General features: G+C 54.3%; 1 protein-coding gene across 2 annotated transcripts in view; it reads left to right on the forward strand.

The window, feature by feature from the left end:
* C21H1orf198 (chromosome 21 C1orf198 homolog) overlaps window positions 1-20,682 on the forward strand; it is a 28,470-nt gene that overhangs the window by 4,466 nt on the left and 3,322 nt on the right. Inside the window, exons 2-3 of one of the 2 annotated variants that reach the window (XM_087828868.1) lie at window positions 8,199-8,249; window positions 19,442-19,957. In XM_087828868.1, coding sequence (XP_087684994.1) covers window positions 8,199-8,249; window positions 19,442-19,957 — 567 coding nt within the window. The remainder of the gene's footprint in view (window positions 1-8,198; window positions 8,250-19,441; window positions 19,958-20,682) is intronic. The other variant, XM_087828869.1, reaches the window with a different exon arrangement.

Here is a 20,682-nt window from a genome sequence, read left to right on the forward strand (position 1 = left end):
CAGGAACCCAGGGGCTCGCTGGCTCCTGTCCTACTCCTTTTGGCTTTCACCTCCTTTTCTGGGGCTGAGTCCTGGCCTCACTGACTCCCCAGCACCTGCTGCACCCCTGTTCTGCAGGACTCCGAAGGCCCCCTGCTCCCCGGCCCGCACCTGGGTGTCAGTGTGGGATACCCCAGGTCAGCCATCCTTGCTGCCATCCACTCATGCACTCGGCGCCCTCGGGCCACCTGCAAAGGGCCTGCCTTGCCCTCGCTCCTTAAGGTCCAGGCTGGCCAGCCTAGATGTTTGTTTTTTGAAATAAATTAATGAAGTTGTTATAAAATTTATAAAATGACGTACCTGTATGTTACCGTGAAAAGTGTCATATAGTGCAGAAGCAGCGTTAGGAAGAGTTGCTAGCCTCCTTCCAGAACTTCCCTCTATTGTGAAATCTTTGTTACACCTGAGTTTGGCTGGGTCTGTGGCTTCCTGACACGACCTGTAACCCGCGAGGCCTCTTCCCTTCCCCTTCAGCAGCTCAGCCTATTCTTTTTTCAGCCTTTGGCACAAAAACAAAAGGGAAATTTGAGACTTACTTTTCAGTATTCTGGACTTGTTGTTTTTAAGGAAGGTGGAATGTGTAATTATGGTTCCCACTGCTGTCTGGCAGATTTGTGTATTTTTTAGAAAAAATTACAGGATGGACGTGGCTTTTCGTGTCCCTGCACCTGGGGCTCGAGCCCTGGGCTGGGCAGGAGTCAAGAACGTGGCCGTGAGTCCAGATCCAGTGGCACAGGCTGCGAGGGGAGGCTGCTGGGCCCATCCCGCGGGCTGCCCTTTAGACTGTGCTCCTCTGCCCAGAGGAGCACCTGGCAGGTACCCTGGCCCCCGAGGCTCCCGGGAGAAATGGTGTTGGCCAGCCGAGCTCCCGTGGCTGCCAGGGAACAGGTTTGGCAGCAAAATTAAATGACTGGTTCACTGTCATGCAGGGAGGGAAGGAGGGGAGAGGTCTGGAGTCACCATTTAATTGACAGGAGTCACTCTTACACTCTAAGCAAGAGATTGCCTTAGTACCAGCAAAAATATCCATTTCTCAGAAAAATAAATGAAGACCAGACCTGTTTAAACATCCGACTCATCTCTCTGTTCACTTTCTTAGCCCTCTCCTCCCCGCCCCCCTGCCCCCCTGCCCCCCATTGCCACGTTGGCCCCGCGTCTTTGCCTCTGCTGTGGTCTCTGCAAGCCCGGGCTCAGAGTTGTATTCCTGGTGGAAGCTGCCCGGTGGTTCAGTCATAACCGCCTTGCTGTTGTCGGAAGTGCAGCCTGTAGTCTACTTACGGATACACTCTTATCAGCAGAATTAAATATATTGCAAGTCAAAGGGAAAACCATCGATTCCATAAATATGTGAGCAGCTATTAGCCCCTTCTTTAAGAAGAAGCAGTTGGTAAAAGACAGCATATTTTAGTGATTCTTCTTCCTCCCTCACCCCTGCCCTTTTTTTGTAGGCAATTTTTGAGAGCAATATTTTAGGTTCACGGCAAAACTGAGCAGAAAGCAGAGAGTTCCCACACGTCTGTGCCCAGCCTCCCCCACGACCCAGCGTACCAGAGGGGTACATGGTTACAGTCAGTGAACCTGCACGGAGACATCGTCACCCAAGCCCATAGTTTACATTAGGTTCACTCTTTAGGGAAAAAAAAAAGTTTTTATTGATTCCCTGGAGAGAGGAATGGAGAGGGAGAGGGAGAGAGAGAGAGAGAAACATCGAGTGGCTGCCCCCAGCTCACCCCTTACTGGGGAATGAGCCCAAATCCTAGGTATGTGCCCTGACCAGGAATTGAACCGTGACCTCTCGGGGCACCAAACGATGCTCAACCAGCTAAGCCACACCGGCCACAAATGTATCCAGCATTATAGCATCATACAGAGTATTTCACGGCCCTGAACGCCCTCTGTGCTCTGCCTGTTCATCCCTTTCCCCCTCAACCCCTGTGAACCGCTGATGTTTTTACTGTCCCCATAGTCTTGCCTTTTTCAGAATGTGATAGAGTTGAAATCACACATTAGGTAGCCTTTCAGGTGGGCTTCTTTCACTTAGCAATGTGCATTTAAGTTTCCTCCATCTCTTTTCATGGCTCGGTAGCTCATTTCTTTTTAGTGATGGATAATCCATTGTCTTATGTTCCACAGTTTATTCATTTGTTTAATACCAAAGGAAATCGGTTGTTCCCTAGTTTTGGCAAATGTGAATAAAGCTGCTGTAAACATCAGCGTGCAGGTTTTTTGCAGACATGAGTTTTTAACTCATTTGACTGAATACCAAGGAGTAGGGTTGCCTCACCTATGTTTAATACGCTTTGAGGCACAGACTGACACTAAACAGCCCCCCAGGAAGAGCATGCTCCATGCTGGATGTGCCAGGAGGCCCAGGCCACCTGACATCACTCAAAGATGACACAGTCAGCAACACAGAGCAGGGTCTCTCCCATTCCTGCAGGCTGTGCCTTATTTCTGATTTCTCCAGCTTACAGTATCTTACAGTTGAAAGTCTTAGCTTTAAGCCAAGATGCGACCACCTGTCAATCAGAACAGGGATACAAGGACAATTTATGGTTCTGGGGAGCACCTGGCAGTGCTCTAGGATCCCGACGCAGTTTCTGAGTCACTTGAGGAAGATCAGATGTGTTTCCTGGTTGGGATTCTGACTTTCGGAAGCCCAGCGCTCCTGGTAGGAGGTGAGATTTAGCAGACGGAGCAGCATGTTCTGAGTCTAGCGGACAGGAGCGCTGACTGTTCACGGTGACATACTTACTGAAGTTCAGCAGCCGTGTGATTAGAAGTGTAGTTGTACTTTTTCTTTAATCTTTGAATGCCGGGAAGAATAAAAGGAGCCTTTAGCCATGTTTCTCATTATGCCAGAGCCTTGCCGCGTGCTGGGAGACTGTTCATGTGTGATGGTTATACTAATGCGAACTGCCACATGGCCCCGATTTCCCCTGATCCCAAGCAGAGTGTGAGAGCTGCCCAGAAAACGTGAGCCCCTCGTGAGAGCAGCCTGGCCCGGGGCTGGTTTAGGACAGGTCCCTATTTGGGGATGCTGAAGGCCACCTGGGAGGATTGATTGAGGGCAGGTCTGCATGGGGCGTGTCCCTTGCGCCCTGGAGGTCAGCGAGCCTGCGTGGCCAAGTGGCCAGGTGTTCCCCGGGTGAAGAAGGGGTTGGTGTCTGTGAAGTCCTGACCTGGGTAAGCTGCCCAGGGGGGCGGCTGTGTGGGGATTACCCAGGGAGGTGTTGGTTTTGTGAAACTAAGTCAGGTGCGACCCACAACTTCTGCCTGTTGACGCAACACCCTCTGATTCTAATTGGCAGCTAGGTCTGGGAACTGCTAGGCAAGGGGACCCCTTCGGAGAGTCTTGAGCCTGTGTCTGTGGATAGTTCCTGTGTGAACCCAAGTCCAGTAAGGACCCAGCAGGGGGCCATTCCACTGGATACCTGTGACAGGTGTGCCCTGGAGAGGGCATCTGCAGGAAGGCGCAGTTGTTGAGGCTGAGGTTACAGAAGGGCCCCCAGCCTGCCCTTCAGAGAGGCCCGGAGTGTAGACAAGACTTTTGTGGGGCCTGGGGCTGTAGAAGTAATTCTTTAAATGTTCCAGAAGAGGGGCCACTTCCTGTTTGCTGGCTGCTAGTGGCCTGGCCTGTGTAGTGGGAGCCACAGGCGACCAGAAAGCCCATGCCCCCCACTTCCTTCCTTGGACCCACCTGGAGGACCTGAGAGACACCCACTGCAGGCAGAGCCGTCCACGGTGCTATCTCTGTTCCACACGCGGCAACGTAATTCACTGGCCCCCAAACTGGAAAGATGCAAAAGAAGAAATGGGAGGGAAGGTGAATATTGGTAGTTTCTCTGCGTTTGCAATGAACTTTCAGACCAGACTTTCTCCGTTTCGAGGACTTCTGGAATAGTCATGTCTTTCACAGAGAAATTATGGCCAATCATAGAGGAGTTACTTGTAACCAAATAATTTCAAAAGCAAATTACCAAAGTCCTTTAAAGATTGAATTGCAGAAATTGCATTTAATGTAGAATGTGATGAATTGGCTGCAGCCAAGGTATGTTCGGAGGAGTCGAGGGAGCAGCTGGATCCAGGCCTCCAGGTGACGCACTGACCAGAGCCGTGGGAGGTGCGGTGACACCGCTGTGTGGTGTCCCAGGCTCGCTCCCCCAGCCAGTGGTGCCTTTGTTACAGTGGATGAGCCTCCACTGACAGCGTTATTGCCCAGAGTCCATGGCTTCTGTTGGGTTTCCTCTCGGTGAACATCCTGTGGGCTTCAAGGGAAGTACCCAGGATTACAGTATGGGACAGAGTATTTCATTGCCCTAAAAATCCCCTGTGCTCTGCCCACTCCTCCCTCCCTCCCTTAACCCCTGGCAATCACTGATCTTTTTACTGTCTCCATAATTTTGCCTTTTCCAGAATGTGATAGAGTTGGACTCATAGAGTTAATGTAGCCTTTTCAGATATTTTTGTGTTAAAATATGCATAATACACCGTTCTAACCATTTTTATGTGTACATTTAGTACATTGCCAACAATGTCACAATCATTGACCAGTTGGTTCGAGCCTGCTTCAGCCCACCCCAGTTGCAGCCTGGAAAAGTTACAGTGTCTGGGCCACAGAGGTCTTAAAGCTCCCTGGGATCTGTTGCCAGGTAGTAAAGGAGTCAATGCTGGAGCTTTCCTGCGAATACACGTTCTAGGACTATGGGCAGGAATATATATTCTTATTTTTTGAAAAAATGCTATTTCTAGTTCTGGCTCGTGTTGCTCAGTGGGTAGAGCACTGGCCTGTACACCGAAGGGTTGCAGATTCGATTTCCCGCCTTGTTCAGGGCATGTGTGGGAGGCAACCAGTTGATGTTTCTCTCTCCCCTACTCCCTCCCTCCATTCCACTCTCTCTAAAAAAATCAAAGGAAAAAATACCCTTGGGTAGAGATTAACAAACAAAAAAAAACACTGTTTCTGTTAGGAGATGACATTTGGGTGAACATGTCCCAGGTGAGCAAGAGCCCAGGCCTCTGGACGGTCAGGAAAGATACTTGGTGTGTGTCCATCCTGAGTCCCTGGAGTCGTGTGGGGGCCCCCCCAGCCTGCCACGTGTACGCTGGCCTCTGATAACTGCCCAGAGCTTGTGTCCACATGACTCTCTGTGGCTTTCCTGTTTTTTGTGTTGTTTTTTTTAAATCCTTACCCAAGCATGTTTAGAGGTAGGAAGGGGGGCAGAGACAGAGAAATAAACATCAATGTGAGAGCGAAACATTGATCGGTGGCTTCCCGTACGTGCCCTAACTGGGGGTCAAACCCAAAACCTAGGACGTGCCCTGACCAGGAATCGAATCCGCACCTTTTTGGCTCTAACCCAACTGAGCCACCCGGCCAGGGCCCCTCTGCTTTTTGCCCTGAGCCGTGCTACAGAGATGAAATTGTTTCCAGAGAGATTTAGTGTTGTCTCTGGTCTGGGCGTCGCTCACGGGGCGGAATTTAACGCTGAGGATAACTCGTGGCCCAAGTGAAGCTGCCCGGCTGCTCTGCAGTCTCGGAAGCAGATGTGTTTTAGTGCTCAGCTTCAGATGTCGGGCCCGGGGGCCGGTGGGGAGGCTTCCAAGGAACCCCGCGGAAAACATGTGATTGTCCACAGGCATGTGCCTGGCCGCGTTCTGGTTGCCTGCCGGTAATCATGGGATTAGGAGAAAGAGAGCGCTGTGTGTGAGCGTGTGAGTGTGAGAGAGTGTGTGTGTGTGTGTGAGTGTATGAGCGTGTTTGCGAGTGTGCATGTGTGTGCAAACAAGTGTGTATGAGCGTGTGTGCGTGGGAGGTGTGGGGGTGAGCGTGTGTGTGTGAGTGCGGGTGTGAGCATGTGTGCAAGTGTGTGAGCATCTGTGTGTGTGTGTGTGTGTGAGCATGTGTGCGTGGGAGGTGTGGGGGTGAGCGTGTGTGTGAGTGCAGGTGTGAGCATGTGTGCAAGTGTGAGCATCTGTGTGTGTGTGTGTGTGTGAGCGTGTGTGCGTGGGAGGTGTGGGGGTGAGCGTGTGTGTGAGTGCGGGTGTGAGCATGTGTGCAAGTGTGAGCATCTGTGTGTGTGTGTGTGTGTGTGAGCATGTGTGCCCACACGCACATGTGTGCTGCCGCTTCTTAATCCTGATGCCACTTTGCCTGCAGCTGCCTGGGGAGCCTGTCCTTGCCGCCTCCGCTTTCTGAGGCTGGAGTGTGCGTCCAGTGGCTGACATCAGAGCTTCAATCACATTTTTGCTTGGCATGTTTATTTTTGTTAGGCGCTTTATTATTTTTTTATGCACTCAGAATTGCAGAAATCTCAGGAATTTGCCCCTTGACTCAGTTTCTTGCTGGAGCAAACAAAAGACACTTAACTTGACACCAAATTGGGGAGAAATCAGTGACCCTCCCCCGTCTCTGACCCTCGGAACGCCAGCTCGTGGCTGCGACCACTGGAGATGCTGGCTCACCAGGCTCCAGGCCGAGTCTTTGGTGTGTAGGGTCTGGAACTCATTCACCTTCGAAGACCAAATACCTTATTTTAACCTTTGCAGATTTCAAAGGGACTCAAGCTGCATAATTAGAAGAGCAGCAATATCACATGAGAAGGGGAGTCCAGCTCCAGTGTGTCCTGCCCTCGGCTAGTGGCCCTGCTCCCTTCCCTTCCCCTGCACACATTTCCTCTGTCCACAGAGGTGGCCACTGGGCTGTCCCACCTTCGGACAGAAGGGACACACTTGTCTGTTGAATTCCCTGTACTTTCTGTACAGGCCCAAATCCAGCTGAAATGATATTTACATTCCATTGGCCGCCTTTGTTTTTCCCATCTGAAAACAAATTCCATCTTTTTTTATTACTTCTGAGATCATAGAATGTAGGGACCTTCAGGTCATTTAGCTCAACTGTACTCCTCTCCCCCCGATACCCCCCAGGACCAGCATGCAGGAGCCCACAGCCTGTGCTGGGAGATTCCTGGTCACACAGGCTTCTTAACTCACATTCCTCCAGGCAGCCCATTTCCATTTTTGGAGGGACGGAGTTTGTAAATGAAAATAACTCGGGTTTAACTGAAATTCCAGTCGGGAGGGCAGCGGCCCACGCTCCCTCTCATCTTTTTTTTTAAGCCTTGCCTGACAGCTGCGAGCGATAGCAGACATGCAAACGGGAGAGGCTCAGGCCGGGTGGGGATGGAGGCGGCCCCGAAGGCAGCAGGCACGTCTGCAGGATCGGTTTGCCTCCTAGAGGAGGGGACAGTCAGCGCCAGTGAACCCAGCTCTGGGGCAGGAGGAGAAGACATCATTTACCTGGGGTGCTTTGTGGAAGGACAGTCTCAACTCAAAACATCCCAATTTCAATCTGTCACCCAATATGTCCCAATGTTTGGTTCAGAAAATACGATCCCCAGTAGAAGCTCGGCACAGATGAGGCATTTGTTGGCACAGGAAGACAGCTGGTGGGTTGGAGGGGGTCACCAAGGAAAGACCGTTTCCCTGTCATTGTTTAGGCCAGTGAGCAGACGTAATGGATCCAAGGTCAAGTTCTCAGCGACTGTTCTGAGGGGCTCTTTGCTATCCTGTTCTGCTTTGTGAGGATGGGGAGTGATGTCAGAGTTCTCATTATACTTAGGCATTTGCATTAAATTGGCATTTTCATTGATTTTGCGGATCAATGCCTTTCAGAACTCTGGTAGGCAGATGGGGGAAGGACTGTGGCTCAGATGTGTCAGCGTTGACTGGCAGATCGTTGCTCGTCTTGTATTGTTACCCCATTTAATCCCAAAACAGCCTGCAAGGGAAGAATGACCCTCCTTTGACAGATGAGGAAACTAAGGTTTCCCATGGCCACTTGGCTCATCACTGTAGGGCTGAGCCCCCAGCCCCAAAGTCCCCTTCCCTTTCTACCGAACATCCCTATCATCAAGCCGTCATGGGGCCTCCCGGGCCCTCATCGATGTCTGGCCAGGGAGGACTTGCAGCCCCAACCAGAGGTAGGGTGCAGCCAGACTGAGGTCAGCACATTCTAAGCAGAGCATCAAAACACTGGGCTTGTTTCCAGCCAGGAGTTGGGATTATTCCTAAATTTTGGTTCCCCCGTGGCCTTAGGAGATGTTTGCATGGGGTGTTTGGGTTTATATTTCAGATTTCTTCTTGAATTTTCATTTCAGGACATAACTTGGCAAGATGAGCACTCTGCCCCTTTCTCCTGGGAAACAAGGGTAAGTTGGATTAAATTTAGATTTGCTTGCCCTTTTAAAAAGAATTGCATCGTTACATATTTTTCTTCAGATGGACTCAGAAGGCAGCAGCCCCGCACTGGTGGAAACCGAGAGGAGGGGGAAGGGGCTGGTGATGGGTTAGCAGAGCTGTGTGGTTGCCTGGGCGAGGCCCTTCTGGGGCAGCAGGCTCAGCCTGTCTGGCGCAGCCCGTCTGGGGCCTGCCCCCGCCCACCAGCACTCAGTGCCCTGGTGGGGCTGCTCCATAAGGCAGAGCTTTAAATGTTTTTGGGTGGGAGTGGGTAACAGCTGCTTTTATGAAAATGAAATCAGAAGTGCAGCAGGGACAGGAAGTTGAGTAGGTAGGGACCAGAGAGACCGTGGCAGAGACAAGACTGTGTATCCAAGGCAATTGCGTGCAAGAGTCGGATCTCAGGTGCAAGAGTCCTGAGGCTGAGAGAGAAATGGGAGGCTTGCTTCGTACTGCCTGGAGCTGAAATCACCAGCGATACACACGTACGTGTATTAGCTAATACAGCCTGACTTGGATCACTAACTCCCGCCTCCCAGGCAACCATTATTTATTATTTATTATTATTATTGCCAGTATTGCTTAAGAGTACTGTATCAAGCATAACTGATTTAATTCATTTCCGCATCCTCTCTAGTTGCCCCAGTAGAAGCGCATTAATAAGCAGCAAAACACCAGAAGGCAGGTGTTCTAGAACATTCCGGGCTGGGTGTCAGAGGGCTCTTTCCGTAACTGGGGTGATGCGGACGACTGCATGCCTGGAGTAGGGCTTAGACTTGAGGGCAGACCGGGTCTGTCAAGCACGTCACTTGAAGGGGATGTGTCGTGGTTTTTCTCTTGTTCCCGCAGTTGCTCATCCCAGTAGAAATGGGCATCCAGGGGGCCTTTGAGGAGGGTGGGGGTGGAGCAACAGGGGGTCTGCAGGAGGCCCTCACATGGGGCCTGTGCCTTAAAATGGAACATTGGACAAGGGTTCAGCTCGGTAAGGACAACTGGCATGTTGCACAAAGTTAGCATTTGTATTATGATGATATAAATATGGGGTGTCCCAAAAAATGTATACACGCTTTGAATGATTATAAAGTCAGTGTTTATGAACATGCAGTTCATTTTCCAACTTAACGTGAGTTATCAGCTGTTAAAGATGTCTATGGGACACCCTGTATTATAAACCATAGTAAATGGTTGCTGACCACCCCAACCAAGCAGCCTTAGGATATGGAGCGTGTGAAAGTTGGGGCGATCCTCACGTCAGAGTTAAGAGGTGGTGTGAGGCTCCGTGGCGTTGGTGCAGGTGAGTGTGCGCTCGGTGAGCACAGCTGTCTGCCCGGCTGCCTCTGCTTGTGTGGACCACTGTGCTGGGTCCCCAGCATCTGCATCCTGCGTGTGTTATCTTTTATTTCCACTGCAGGTTGAAAACCTGGGTCTCTGCAGAGGCAGGATGAGGGACAGTGGTGTGGCTGGAAGCTGGAGTCCCCTAGGGGTCTGGACACTGGTTAAAGGAGCAGCTGAGGGTAGGGTGGGAGGGAGCAGCCTGGAGTGACCATAGCTCCCAATTCCAACAGTAAATCCTTGCCTGGTGCCATGTAAAGGAAGCTGGAGCCGATCGCATTGGCATTAACCCAGGTCCTCAGTTTCCTTTTATGTGGGCTCCCCGAATGGGTGACCGAGAAGCACAAGTCCTGTAATGAGATCTAGGGGCGACAGGCACACTGGTGCTCAGCCATGGGCCATGGGAGTGGCAGCCTGGGGACAGTGGCCCAAGAGGTAGCACAGGCTTTCCTGTCTGATGACTCCACAGTGATGGAGACACAGAGAAGTCAAAATAATACTGAACATGTCCAAGGCCTAAGTCCATCATGGGCCCCTTGAGAATATCTGCTCTCAAGACTTTACCTTGTTAAATGTTCCCGAATCAGCTGTTGGTGGAACAGCCCATTTCATCTGTTACTAACCTGTGCAGGTGACATCCCAGGACAAGGATCAGGTGGCGCCTGGGCAGCTGCTGACAGGGGCTCAGCTCCTGGGGCCAGCGCAGGGGACAGGTGCTTGAGAACAGGACGCTGATAGAGGCCAGTGTGGATCACACTCATGCTGGCCGTCACTGTCCACAGATACCAGCGGGTCCCTTGGGAACCTGGTGAATTGAGAAGGCTCGATAAAATCAAGTTAGTATGTCACCCGTTTTCACTTGGGTCCTTGTAGCAAAGAGCGCAGTCTTTGTGGGGCAGAGCTCTCTGTCCCGGTTCCTGTGCCCAGCGAGAGGCAGCTCGTTGCACAGCTGTGGGGCTCACTCGGTGTCCTCACCTTCTGGGTTGACCTCTCGAGGTCAGACTTGTATTGTTGACTGTTAGAACCTTACGGAGAGCATTCCAGAGAGAGGAGGAGCTTGTCCCCACCTCTGTCCTCATGAGTTCGGTTCTAGAGAGTCCCCCACTCACCCCTCCCAGCCTTAGGCTTGGAGCACCCTGTCCCCTGCTCCCTGGACTTTGTCACTCTCTGCCTTAGACTTACAGACTGATCAGCAAACAGGAGGTGGCTTTGGCCAGGGCAGGGGGCCTGATCTTCAGGTGCAGGACGGAAGACTCAGAGCCTGTGGCTGGCTCTGCCTCAGTGGACGCCTTCCTCACCCCATCAGTTACCCGTTGTGGGTCAGCCGTCTGGGCCGGGTGCAGCGGGCTCCCCGGGCGTTCTGCCAGCCTTGCCTGGGTGGCTCATGTGTCATCCTGCGGCCTGAGGGGAGCTGGCTGCTCTGAGATAACCTCGCTTCCGTGGCCGGTTGGCGCTGGCCGTGAGCTGGGCCACGTGCGGTGGCGGAGGAGCTCCCCGGGCCGGTGGGAGCGGGAGCCTGCAGGCCTCTCGGCGCTCAGGTTGGAAACCACACGGTGTCACTTCCGCTTGTTCTGCTGGGCCAGTCGAGGGACAGCCCAGCTGGATTCAGGGTGCGGGGAAACAGATCGCAGCTCTTGGTGGAGAGTTGCTTAGAATTTGTGGCTGTTTTTAATCTAAGATCTGGTACGCTGGCAGCCGTGACACTGGCTTATTTCATTCCGTTGTTTACCCCTCATCACTGATTTCTTTTTTAAAGTTCAGTTTTCAATTGTGAGAGACACGGGACATAAAATGTACCGTCTTAGCACCTTGAAGTGTATAGCTCAGCAGTGTTAAGTACATTCATTTGCAGTTGTCCAACGGCCACCACCATCCAGCCACAAAACTCTGTTCACCTTCCCAGACTGAAACTCTGTCCCATTAAACAGCAGCTCCCAGTCCCCTCTCCCACCCCTGGCGGCCACCGTCCTACTTTCTGTCTCTGTGACATCTATTGATTTAAAAGTCCAGTGGGCATTTATCATACATCTGCTCTGTATCAGCCATTATGTTTAAAACTCAGAGATGAATGAATACTTCTGAGCTCAAAAAACAGCCCAGTGAGAGGAGAGCTTCATCTGGTGGCAAAACGCACACAGGAGAGAAGCTTTAGCCTTGCAGTCGTCCCTTCAGCCGTTCCTCCTCAGTCACATACTTGTGGGCGTGTTGGGACGTGTAATCTCACACCTTCCCCAGCTCTTGCAGTTCAGCAGACTGAGTGAGTGTGGGCTCAGTGCCCAGCTCTCCCCAGCAATGCGCTCAACCCCTGATGGTCAGATAACTGAGGCCAGGTGAGCCTGACCCAGGGTCACGGCTGGTGGGGGCAGAGCTGAGGACCCCAGGGGTTTGGGCTTCTTGCCCAGTAGCTGCACCTCCGTGGGGGCTCCTTCCTTTGGGCCATTGCACTGTGGTTCCTCCCACAGAGGGTGAATTGGTGCAATGCTGGGGCTGGGGTTGCTGCCCATTACTGGGGACCACGGTCACTGCCCCAGTGCTGGGGACCCCGGGTCGCTGCCCAGAGAAGCACAGCTCTCGTCAGGAGAGCCCTCAATGGCTGGGCAGGCACAGAGTGGTCTCAGGGTGGCGCCCGCCTCTTGGAACCCCTCTCGGGCCTGCAGCCCCCCCTCCCTGCCCGGCCCCTCTTCCTCCCACCCAGGCTGACCCAGCCGGGTGTCTGCTGCTCTCACCTCCTCATCAGAGCCCGAGCCCCAGAGGGCGCGCTGCCTGGCCCAGCCAGGGCGGGGGTGGCCGTGGCCCGCATCTTTCCCACTCACCCATGTCAGCTTGGCAGGCGAGCTGGGGGAGGGTGCCCCTGGGACCCCACTGTGGATGCCTCTCTCATGCTCCCGATATTTCAAGAGGAAAAAGCCCAGCACTTGGAATGCTCCAGAGAGGGGGGGAGCGGGAGGATTCTTGGCATTCCCTGTGGCTCTGGGCTGGAGTCTCAAGGAGACGCCTGCAGAGGCAGGTCGAGCCCTGGCACTGGGTGGCTGGGCTCTGGGGACCCGCCCCTGCTTCCCACCCCCAAGCTGTCTGGACTTTTCCTTTCTGTCTCCCCCAGTCCTTCACCCGATGGTCAGCTGCCTATTTGGAGACAGTGGGGAGGCTACATGGGAATCAGTTCCTTAATTCCTGTGGTATCAGAAGGTCTCTGAGGGCCAGTGTAGACCGTCCCGGGTGGGCAGGCTTTCCAGCCACTTCCTCGGGAAGAGAGTGAGCACAGGGGCGCCAGGGATCTGCACACAGTCGACTTCTCACCCCTGAGATCCTTGTCACTGTCCCGCTGTGGGTCAGAACGCCAGGGTTCAAGGAAGGCGGGGGCTGGGAGGCTAAATGGATGAAGAGAGACTGGCAGTCAGGTCTGGGTGTGGCTGCAGGCGTCTCCTGCCCACAGGGGGACAGGGCATTCCATCGAGGTGTCCCGTATGTAGAGGACCCCCTTGGTTCTAAACTCTGCTCGGCTGTCCCCCCTCACTGCCAGCCGGATGTCTCTGAGAAGCCCCATAACATGGAGCCGCACTGTCCCCCATCACAGCTCACCTCCTGCACTGCTTGGGGTCTCTGGACCCTCCTGAGCAAGACCCCCCATCTCCTCAACAGTCAGGGCCCCCCGCCCGTCTCTGACAGCCCCTGCCCTGAGCTGCCACCCCCAGGCTCTGCTCTCCTGCCTCAGTGGCCATGCCCTTTCTTACCTCGGTGCCTTAGTCGCCCCCAGCCGTCTGGGGTCCACACTGCCCTCCAGACCCGGCCCAAATCCGGTGTTTATGACTCCGCCAATCATGGCAGCAGCTGAGTGGCTCCCTTGTGCCCATCTGTGCTGAACGTCTTCCAGGCATTTTCTCATTTAATCCTCACAGCAACCCATTTTACAGACAAGGAAACCGAGGCATAAAGTGAGGGGGTGGAGCAGATGTCCGGGCCCCCGGCCATGAGCAGACACTTTGCTCGTCCCTGTTGCCTTCAGGAAGTGCTGGGATGGATGGAAACAGGATGTTAGATGACAAGCCTGGAGGGCAGAGGCCATTCCTTGTCCTTTAACCTCATAGCCTGGGCCTGGGGCTCCTTCACACCACACCTGTTGGGTTTCCGGGGCCGGAGGGATGGGCCCTGGGGACCGGGCAGGGTTCATGCCCTGTCTGTCCAGCTCTCTAGGCCCCTGTGCTCCCAGGTCTGTGACGGATGCCCCGGATCGGCACGGGGGTCCATCGGGACGGCTGCCCCGCCCTTGCCCGAGGTCGGACAAGGCTCCAGGGGCCGAGTCGCTGTCTCTTCCCGGTCAGTTTGTCACTTTTACTAATTTTGTGATTCTGCTCTTGTTAGTATTTTCCCGTTTGCCCCCCTCCTTCTTCGGAGGGGGCGTGGGGAGAGTACATGAAATGGTTTGTGAGTTTATTAGGATCTGCTCCAGAAAACGGCCGTCTCCCGCGGCTGCCGTCTCGGCCTGCGGAGGCGGCCACCCGAGCGGCCACCCGAGCGCCGCCGTTGGCTCGTGCCTTCCCCTTTGCCGAGACTTTACACATTCCTTTCCAGCGAGCGGGCCGTAAAAATAGATGCTGGGCTCCCTTGTGGTCTTTCTGTTTTTAGAACAGACGTGGCCAACTGAGACCCAGTTCCCCACCCGGGGTCACCGACGCCCAGTCCTGGCTGGACCCACTCCTGGGGGGGGGCGCACCCTCCCCGGGCTCTTCTGCGGGGCTTGGACACTGCGGGTGGGGCTGTCAGCGTCGCTGGAGGGAAGAAGGCTTGCTATTGACTCCTCACCTCAGATCTAAGGCCACCTGAATCCCTCCCCGACGTCCCGCCCGTCCCCAGCACAGGAGGCTGCAGTCTCTGCCCATCAGTCCCCACGGGCAGTGTCCTGCTGGGGCCCCGCTCAGTGCGGCTCTGCGCTGTGGGCCAGGCCTGGGGTTCCCTCCTTTCCCAAAAGCTCTTTCTCCACACCTGGAAACTCGACTTCCCCAAAATAAGAAAATTGCACCTAGAACTTTGTCATCTGTCCTGCGCTCATCACAGGGTCCAGAAGTTGTCCCCCACCAGCCTGGCCCTTCCTTGAGGCAGGGCTGTCCCCCTCCTGCTCTCTGATCTCTCTCTGTGTCAGAACAAGGGCCCCGTCTGTCAGAACCTGCAGTACGGCGTGACCTTCCAGAGGCGTGGTAGAAGGTAGGAGGTCACAGGCCCTGGCAGTCCCAGACCCGCGGGAGACTCCAGGACGGGACAGTGGCTCGGCCACGACACCTGTGGGGAGCTTCACAGCTCAGACTCTGCAGCCCGACACTGGGCACCCAGAGTGGGGACTCCAGGGTAGCATTCAACCCAGCTTTGTTATTTGGGCACGGACACTGCCTGCCTGTCCAGCTGTGGGCAACAGTCACCATGTGCTGTGCCCTGGTGAGCAAAGGAAGGTGTGCGAGGAGCCCCCATAACTGACCTCAGACCGCGATGAGCCAGGAGATAAACTAGCTTGCGTTTACTGAGCACGTACTATGTGCCAGGCACTGCTTTAAAACCCAGCGGGGCATCCATCCACTCATTTGATCTTTACAGCAGTCCAACGAGGAAAGAATGATTATTCCCGAAGGAAAAAGCCCAAGTTCAGGGTTGGGTATGGCAGTGGGATTGCCTGTTCACTGGGAAGGAGCAGGTTTGAGGGGAGGAAGGGGACAGGCGAGTGAGCAGCGCCTGGAAGCACCTTGGTTGGGTGTCTTGTGGGCCCAGGGCCCGGGGAAGAGCTGGGGAAGAGCAGGGAGGAAGCGCAGCTGGCAGAGGCCGCCCAGGACAAGCCCTGGTCAGGGAGAGAAGGGCAAGTGAGGAAAGCAGAGAGGAAACCCCTGGCGGAGTTGAGTCACGAAAGTGAGAAGCAGTCCCTCCCTCCCTCCCGGCCCCTTCCTGAAGGGTGTGCGTTTTAAATACTAATAACAAACCCTTTCTCTGGGGTGAGCAGTGGGGATGAGACCAGCACAGTTAATCAAGGACTGTGTTTGGTTTTTTTAAAATATATCTTTATTGATTTCAGAGAGGAAGGGAGAGGAGGAGAGAGAGAGATAGAAACATCAGTGATGAGAGAGTCATTGATCAGCTGCCTCCTGCACGCCCCCTACTGGGGATCGAGCCCACAACCCGGGCCTGTGCCCTGACCGGGAATCGAACCCCGATCTCCTGGATCCTAGGTTGATGCTCAATGGCTGAGCCACGCCCGGCAGGGCAAGGACTGTTTTTTAAAGGAGATTGTCATCATATTTCATTTGCAAAATAAAAAAACAACATATGCTTGGGGGGAAAGTCTTAGGGTCAGATCTGCTGGGATGGTTTTCTTCTGTAAATTCTTGTTTTCCTCATTTTCACCCCAAAGCCCCCAATCTAGGTAGCCACTTATGTCAGCATGGCCCCCTCTTCTAGCCAGGTGACACCCTGCCTTGAGGAGGTGGGCTGTGGTCTCCGGCTGCCCAAGGAGCCATGGGGACAGTCTCTGTCTTTCTGTGTGAGACTGTCACATCCAGCTAAGTGCTGCTTGAGCTCCCGAAGCAGCTTTGGAGCCACTGTGACCGCCCTCTCCCTCCCCAGCGTCCCTGGCTCGGCCCATTGCTCCCCTCCATGCTGCAAATGTTAGCCTAGCTTTCCAGAGGCTTCTAAGCAGAGATCCCTGCTGGGAAATTGCTGATCCCAAAAAAGCCTGGGGCTTGATGAAATGCTCATGTTGAAGTGCCTTCCTCACACTACAATTTCCAGATCAAAGGCAGCTCTGTTCTCAGAGGCTTGCTCCCCACTTGGAGCTTTTTTTTCCAGCTTTTGTTTATTTAAAGAAACCATCATCTCTGTGCCCACAGCATCTATTTTGTTGTGGAATTTGGAAATATGCTGGGTGCAGATGGTTTGCCTCAGAAACAGACCTTTAAAAACCAAATAAGATCCTTGACGTACTTACATAGAAATCCTGCCACGTACAAGGCTCCCTGCCGTTCACAGGAACGTCATCCTGGGGACTCCTGGCTTTCTGTCTCTGCCGCGGTGCCCACACAGCTTCAGGCCTGGACTCGCCTGATCCAGGTTGAAACCTCAGCTGCATGGCTCCTAATGGACTTGGCCCCAAACCTCCATTTTCTCTTTTGTAGAAGGGAAATTTAAAAAACAAAAACCAACAACAGAAGTGCACTCTGCATGGGAGGCTTTCGTTAATCTGCATTTGCTCTGAACCACTGCACCTGGCTGAGCCAGGGGGCTCCTGCCTTGTTTGGGGTTTTATTTCTTACTACGTGGAGCTTTAAGGCAGCCTGTGCTTGGGATTTGAACTTGAGTTCTTGGTGGCCTCGTTGTCTCATCTTCTGGGCCTTGAGGGAAGACCTCTGCCGTCAGACTCCGGGCTGTTGGAAGTCTCCGACTGAGCGCGCGTGGCTGTCTGGAGTCAGGGCCTGCAGTTTCTATAGGAAAAGCAATGTTTTCTTCCTTTCCTTAAACATGTCCGTGCCACCTGGGAGAGGGCTGCGTGTAAAAATGAAAAGACCTGAGTCAACCAGTTATTAAGTGAAGGACTATGCATTGAAGTAATAAAGAACCATGTTTCGTATACAAGTGAACACGCATAGTCTTAAATCATCATTCTCGGTGAAGACAGGCAGTGACGGATGCTGGTGCTCATTTTACTTCTGCAAATCTGTTTGAAGAGATCAACTCCAAACGGGGCAGAGCTGTGTCCATGGAGACATTTGTGGCGACCTTAATTATAGCAACAGAAATTAGAAGCAAATTGTCCGGTAATAAGTCGCTAAGTAGATATTGGAACAGTTACTCAGTAAAACATCTCGCTCCCATTAAATTATGGTTATAAAGACCATGTGACACCATGGGTGATGTTTATGTTAAGTGAGAAAACAATACGTACAAATTATATGCCTAACAGAACTGCAGCCTCATAAAATATGTATGTGGAAAAGATTACACAAAAATACAAAGCGAGCAGTGATTATGGGACGAGGTAAGGGTTATCAGTGATTTTTTTAATCACTCAACGATATGTTTTTATTGATTTGAGAGAGAGAGAGAGAAATATTGATGTGAGAAGCATGGATTGGTTGCCTCTCATACGCACCCTGATTGGGGATCGAACCTGCAACCTAAGTATGTGCCCTGACTGGGAATTGAACCCGAAACCTCTTGGTGTACGGGATGAAGCTCCAACCAACCAAGTCATTCGGCCAGGCCATCAATGATTTTTTTCCTTCTTTTTTCCAATTCCCAAACTTTCTATATTGTAGTTTAATTACTTTTATTTAAAAAAATACGGAAGAGGGGGAGCCGAAGTGGTGAGGAAGAGAGGAATTGTCAAGACTGATTTTAGGAGCGACCTAGAAGGCAGATCTCTTGTTCTGAGGAGCATGGGGATGACATCCTCCGGCGTGTTCCGATCTAACTTGGGCTTAGGTTTCCGCCTAACGATTTGTTGGTCAGAACAGCCCGGCACTATCTTTTTTGGAGATCGCTGTGGTTAGCAGCATCGGATTGCGGAAAGCATTTCTGGGGCCCTTGGATGTGGGGTGTGGGCTGTGCCGGGCCCTGCCTGCCCTCGGTTGGCCTGCAGTCCCTCGTGGGTAGCGGTGTCCTGGCGTACGGGACCAGGACCAGCGGAGCAGTGCCGAGTGGGACCGTCCTGAGGAGGAAACCCGTGGAGCGACATGCCGTCTTGGTGGCTCGGGCTGCTGTAATAGACACCGCAGACTGCGCGGCTCGGACGGCAGACACTGACGTCTAGCAGTTCTGGAGGCTGGAGGGTGCCGGTGGGGTGGGGTCCTGGGGGAGCCCTCTTCTGGGTTTGCAGAGGGCCGTCTTCTTGCTGTGTCCCCCCAGGGTGGAGAGAAAGATCATCTCTCTCAAGTATTTTCTTACAAGGGTGCTAATCCCGTCGTGGGGGCCCCACCCTCATGACATCGTCTAAACCTAAGGCCTCCCGAAGGCCCCACCTCCTAACACCATCGCTTTCGGGGGTGAGGGCTTCAGTGTGCGAATGTGAGGGACACGCTTCAGTCCATCGCAGGTGTGAAGGCGGAGTGTCAGGCGGGGGGGGCCGGGTCCCTGCAGCCACACCCGGGCCTGTCCTCAACTTTCTTGCAGAGCAGGGTCTGGCTCCGCTGGTTTCTTTCACTCTTGTTTGCTGTTGTAGATCAGGCGGGAAGAGCCAGGGTGAGGCCCAGGGTTTGACCCTGGTGCAGTGCTGTGTTATGTTGAGCTGTGCACCCCCCTCGTCACCTCCCCAGGGAGGGCGGTCACCCGCACAGCAGCCGCTCCTCAGGAAGGCCCTGGGATCATTCGTGAGCAGACTGTGCTCTGCCCTCCAAGCAGAGAGACCTACTGAGCAGTAGGAGTCGGGGCCTCTGAGCTGTTGGCAGCGTGGACAGTGACAGGGCCTGGGCATCAGAGCTGGGGCTGTGTCTCAGGTGTGCGATGACCATCCTGAAAGTGACACTCGGGACAGACAGGAAGTTCCAGGGAGCGCCCTTCTAGTTGCTAGGCGGGATGCTGTCCGGTTCATGAATTGCTTAATAAAGCCAGTTACATCTTCAAATTAAAAAGTTCCAGGAGATGGACAACAAAGCAGCGTTATTACTGCCGGGGCGGGGGCTGTGGGAGCTGCAGGGGGGCTGTGGGAGCTGCAGGGGGGCTGTGGGAGCTGCAGGGGGGCTGTGGGAGCTGCAGGAGGGCTGTGGGAGCTGCAGGGGGGCTGTCGGAGCTGCAGGGGGGCTGTGGGAGCTGGCGCGCCTGCTCGGTCGGGTCTAAGGGCCGCTCTCTCCCCTTGTTCCCGCAGAGCCAGATGGAGTTTAGCGTCTCCTCTTTATGCATCCAGGAGCCAAGCAGCGGCCCCGCCGGCGAGCCCAGGCTGCCGTCCAAAGCCGCTCCGGGCTCGCAGGCCCTTCGGCCCCCCCAGGGCAGCAAGCCCCCCGGCCTGGATGCCCCGGGCCCCGCCCGGAGGGAAGAGGAAGCCACCTTCTGGAAGATCAACGCCGAGCGGTCACGCGGGGAGGGCCCGGAGGCCGAGTTCCAGTCGCTGACCCCCAGCCAGATCAAGTCCATGGAGAAAGGTGAAAAGGTCCTGCCGGCCTGTCACAGGCCAGACCCTGCCCCGAAGGACAAGGAGCCCAAGGCCGAGAGGCCCGGCCCCCTCCGCCAGGAGCCGCGTGCGGGGCCCCAGCCGGGCCAGGCGGGCACCGCGGGGGAGGCCCCCCCCTCCGAGCCCGCGGGCCAGCCGCCCCCGCCCAAGGCCGGCCCTGTGGATGGGGAGCTGGCCGAGGATGAGCTGTTCTCAGAGCCCGCACCTGCACAGGTGGGTAGCCTTGCCTCGGTGGGTGGCCTCTGCCTCCGGGAGGGACATGGGGGTCTCCACCTCTTGGCTGTTGCGAATCATGAGCATGGGTGTGCAAATGTCTGAGTTTCTGCTTTCAGCCCCTTGGGGTGTGTCCCCAGGAGAGGACTTGATGGAGCGCATGGTGGACCTGTGTTCAGCAGCCATCCTGCTGCGCCGTTTCACATGCCCGCGAGCAAGAGCTCTAGTTTCTCCAGGTCCTCGCAACACGTGTTGTTTTTTCCCTGTCTTGATAACAACCATCCTAACGATGCCCGTCTCATTGTGGATTTGACTTGCACGTCTCTGAGGGCCAGTAATGCCGAGCATCTTCTTGGTGCTTCCTGGCTGTCTGTATATCTTCTTTGAGGAACTGTCCATTCAAGCCCCTTGCCCAGTTTTCATCGGTGTGTTTTTTGTTGCTGGGCTCTGTCTGGTCCCGCTCTGGGTATCTCCTGAATGGGGTTCCAGGTGCTTCCATGCCTCTCAGCAGATGGCCGGGTCAGTGTCGTCCTGAAGAAGGGGCCCTGTGACGGGCGCTCCATCTACCTCCCGTCAGCTGCACGCCCGCCGTCCAGCCCGCCCTCCTCCAGGTTTACCCACCTTCTTAAGCCAGGGCTTTGGGCCCTCCCTTGCCCGCCTCTGTCCCCGCCCATGTCTTCTCTTTGTGTCTCTAATCTGCCCTCAGCACCTTCTCGGACAGGCTC

This window comes from Miniopterus natalensis, chromosome 21 (assembly GCF_054644295.1).
Source record: "Miniopterus natalensis isolate mMinNat1 chromosome 21, mMinNat1.hap1, whole genome shotgun sequence".
Lineage (NCBI taxonomy): Eukaryota > Metazoa > Chordata > Mammalia > Chiroptera > Miniopteridae > Miniopterus > Miniopterus natalensis.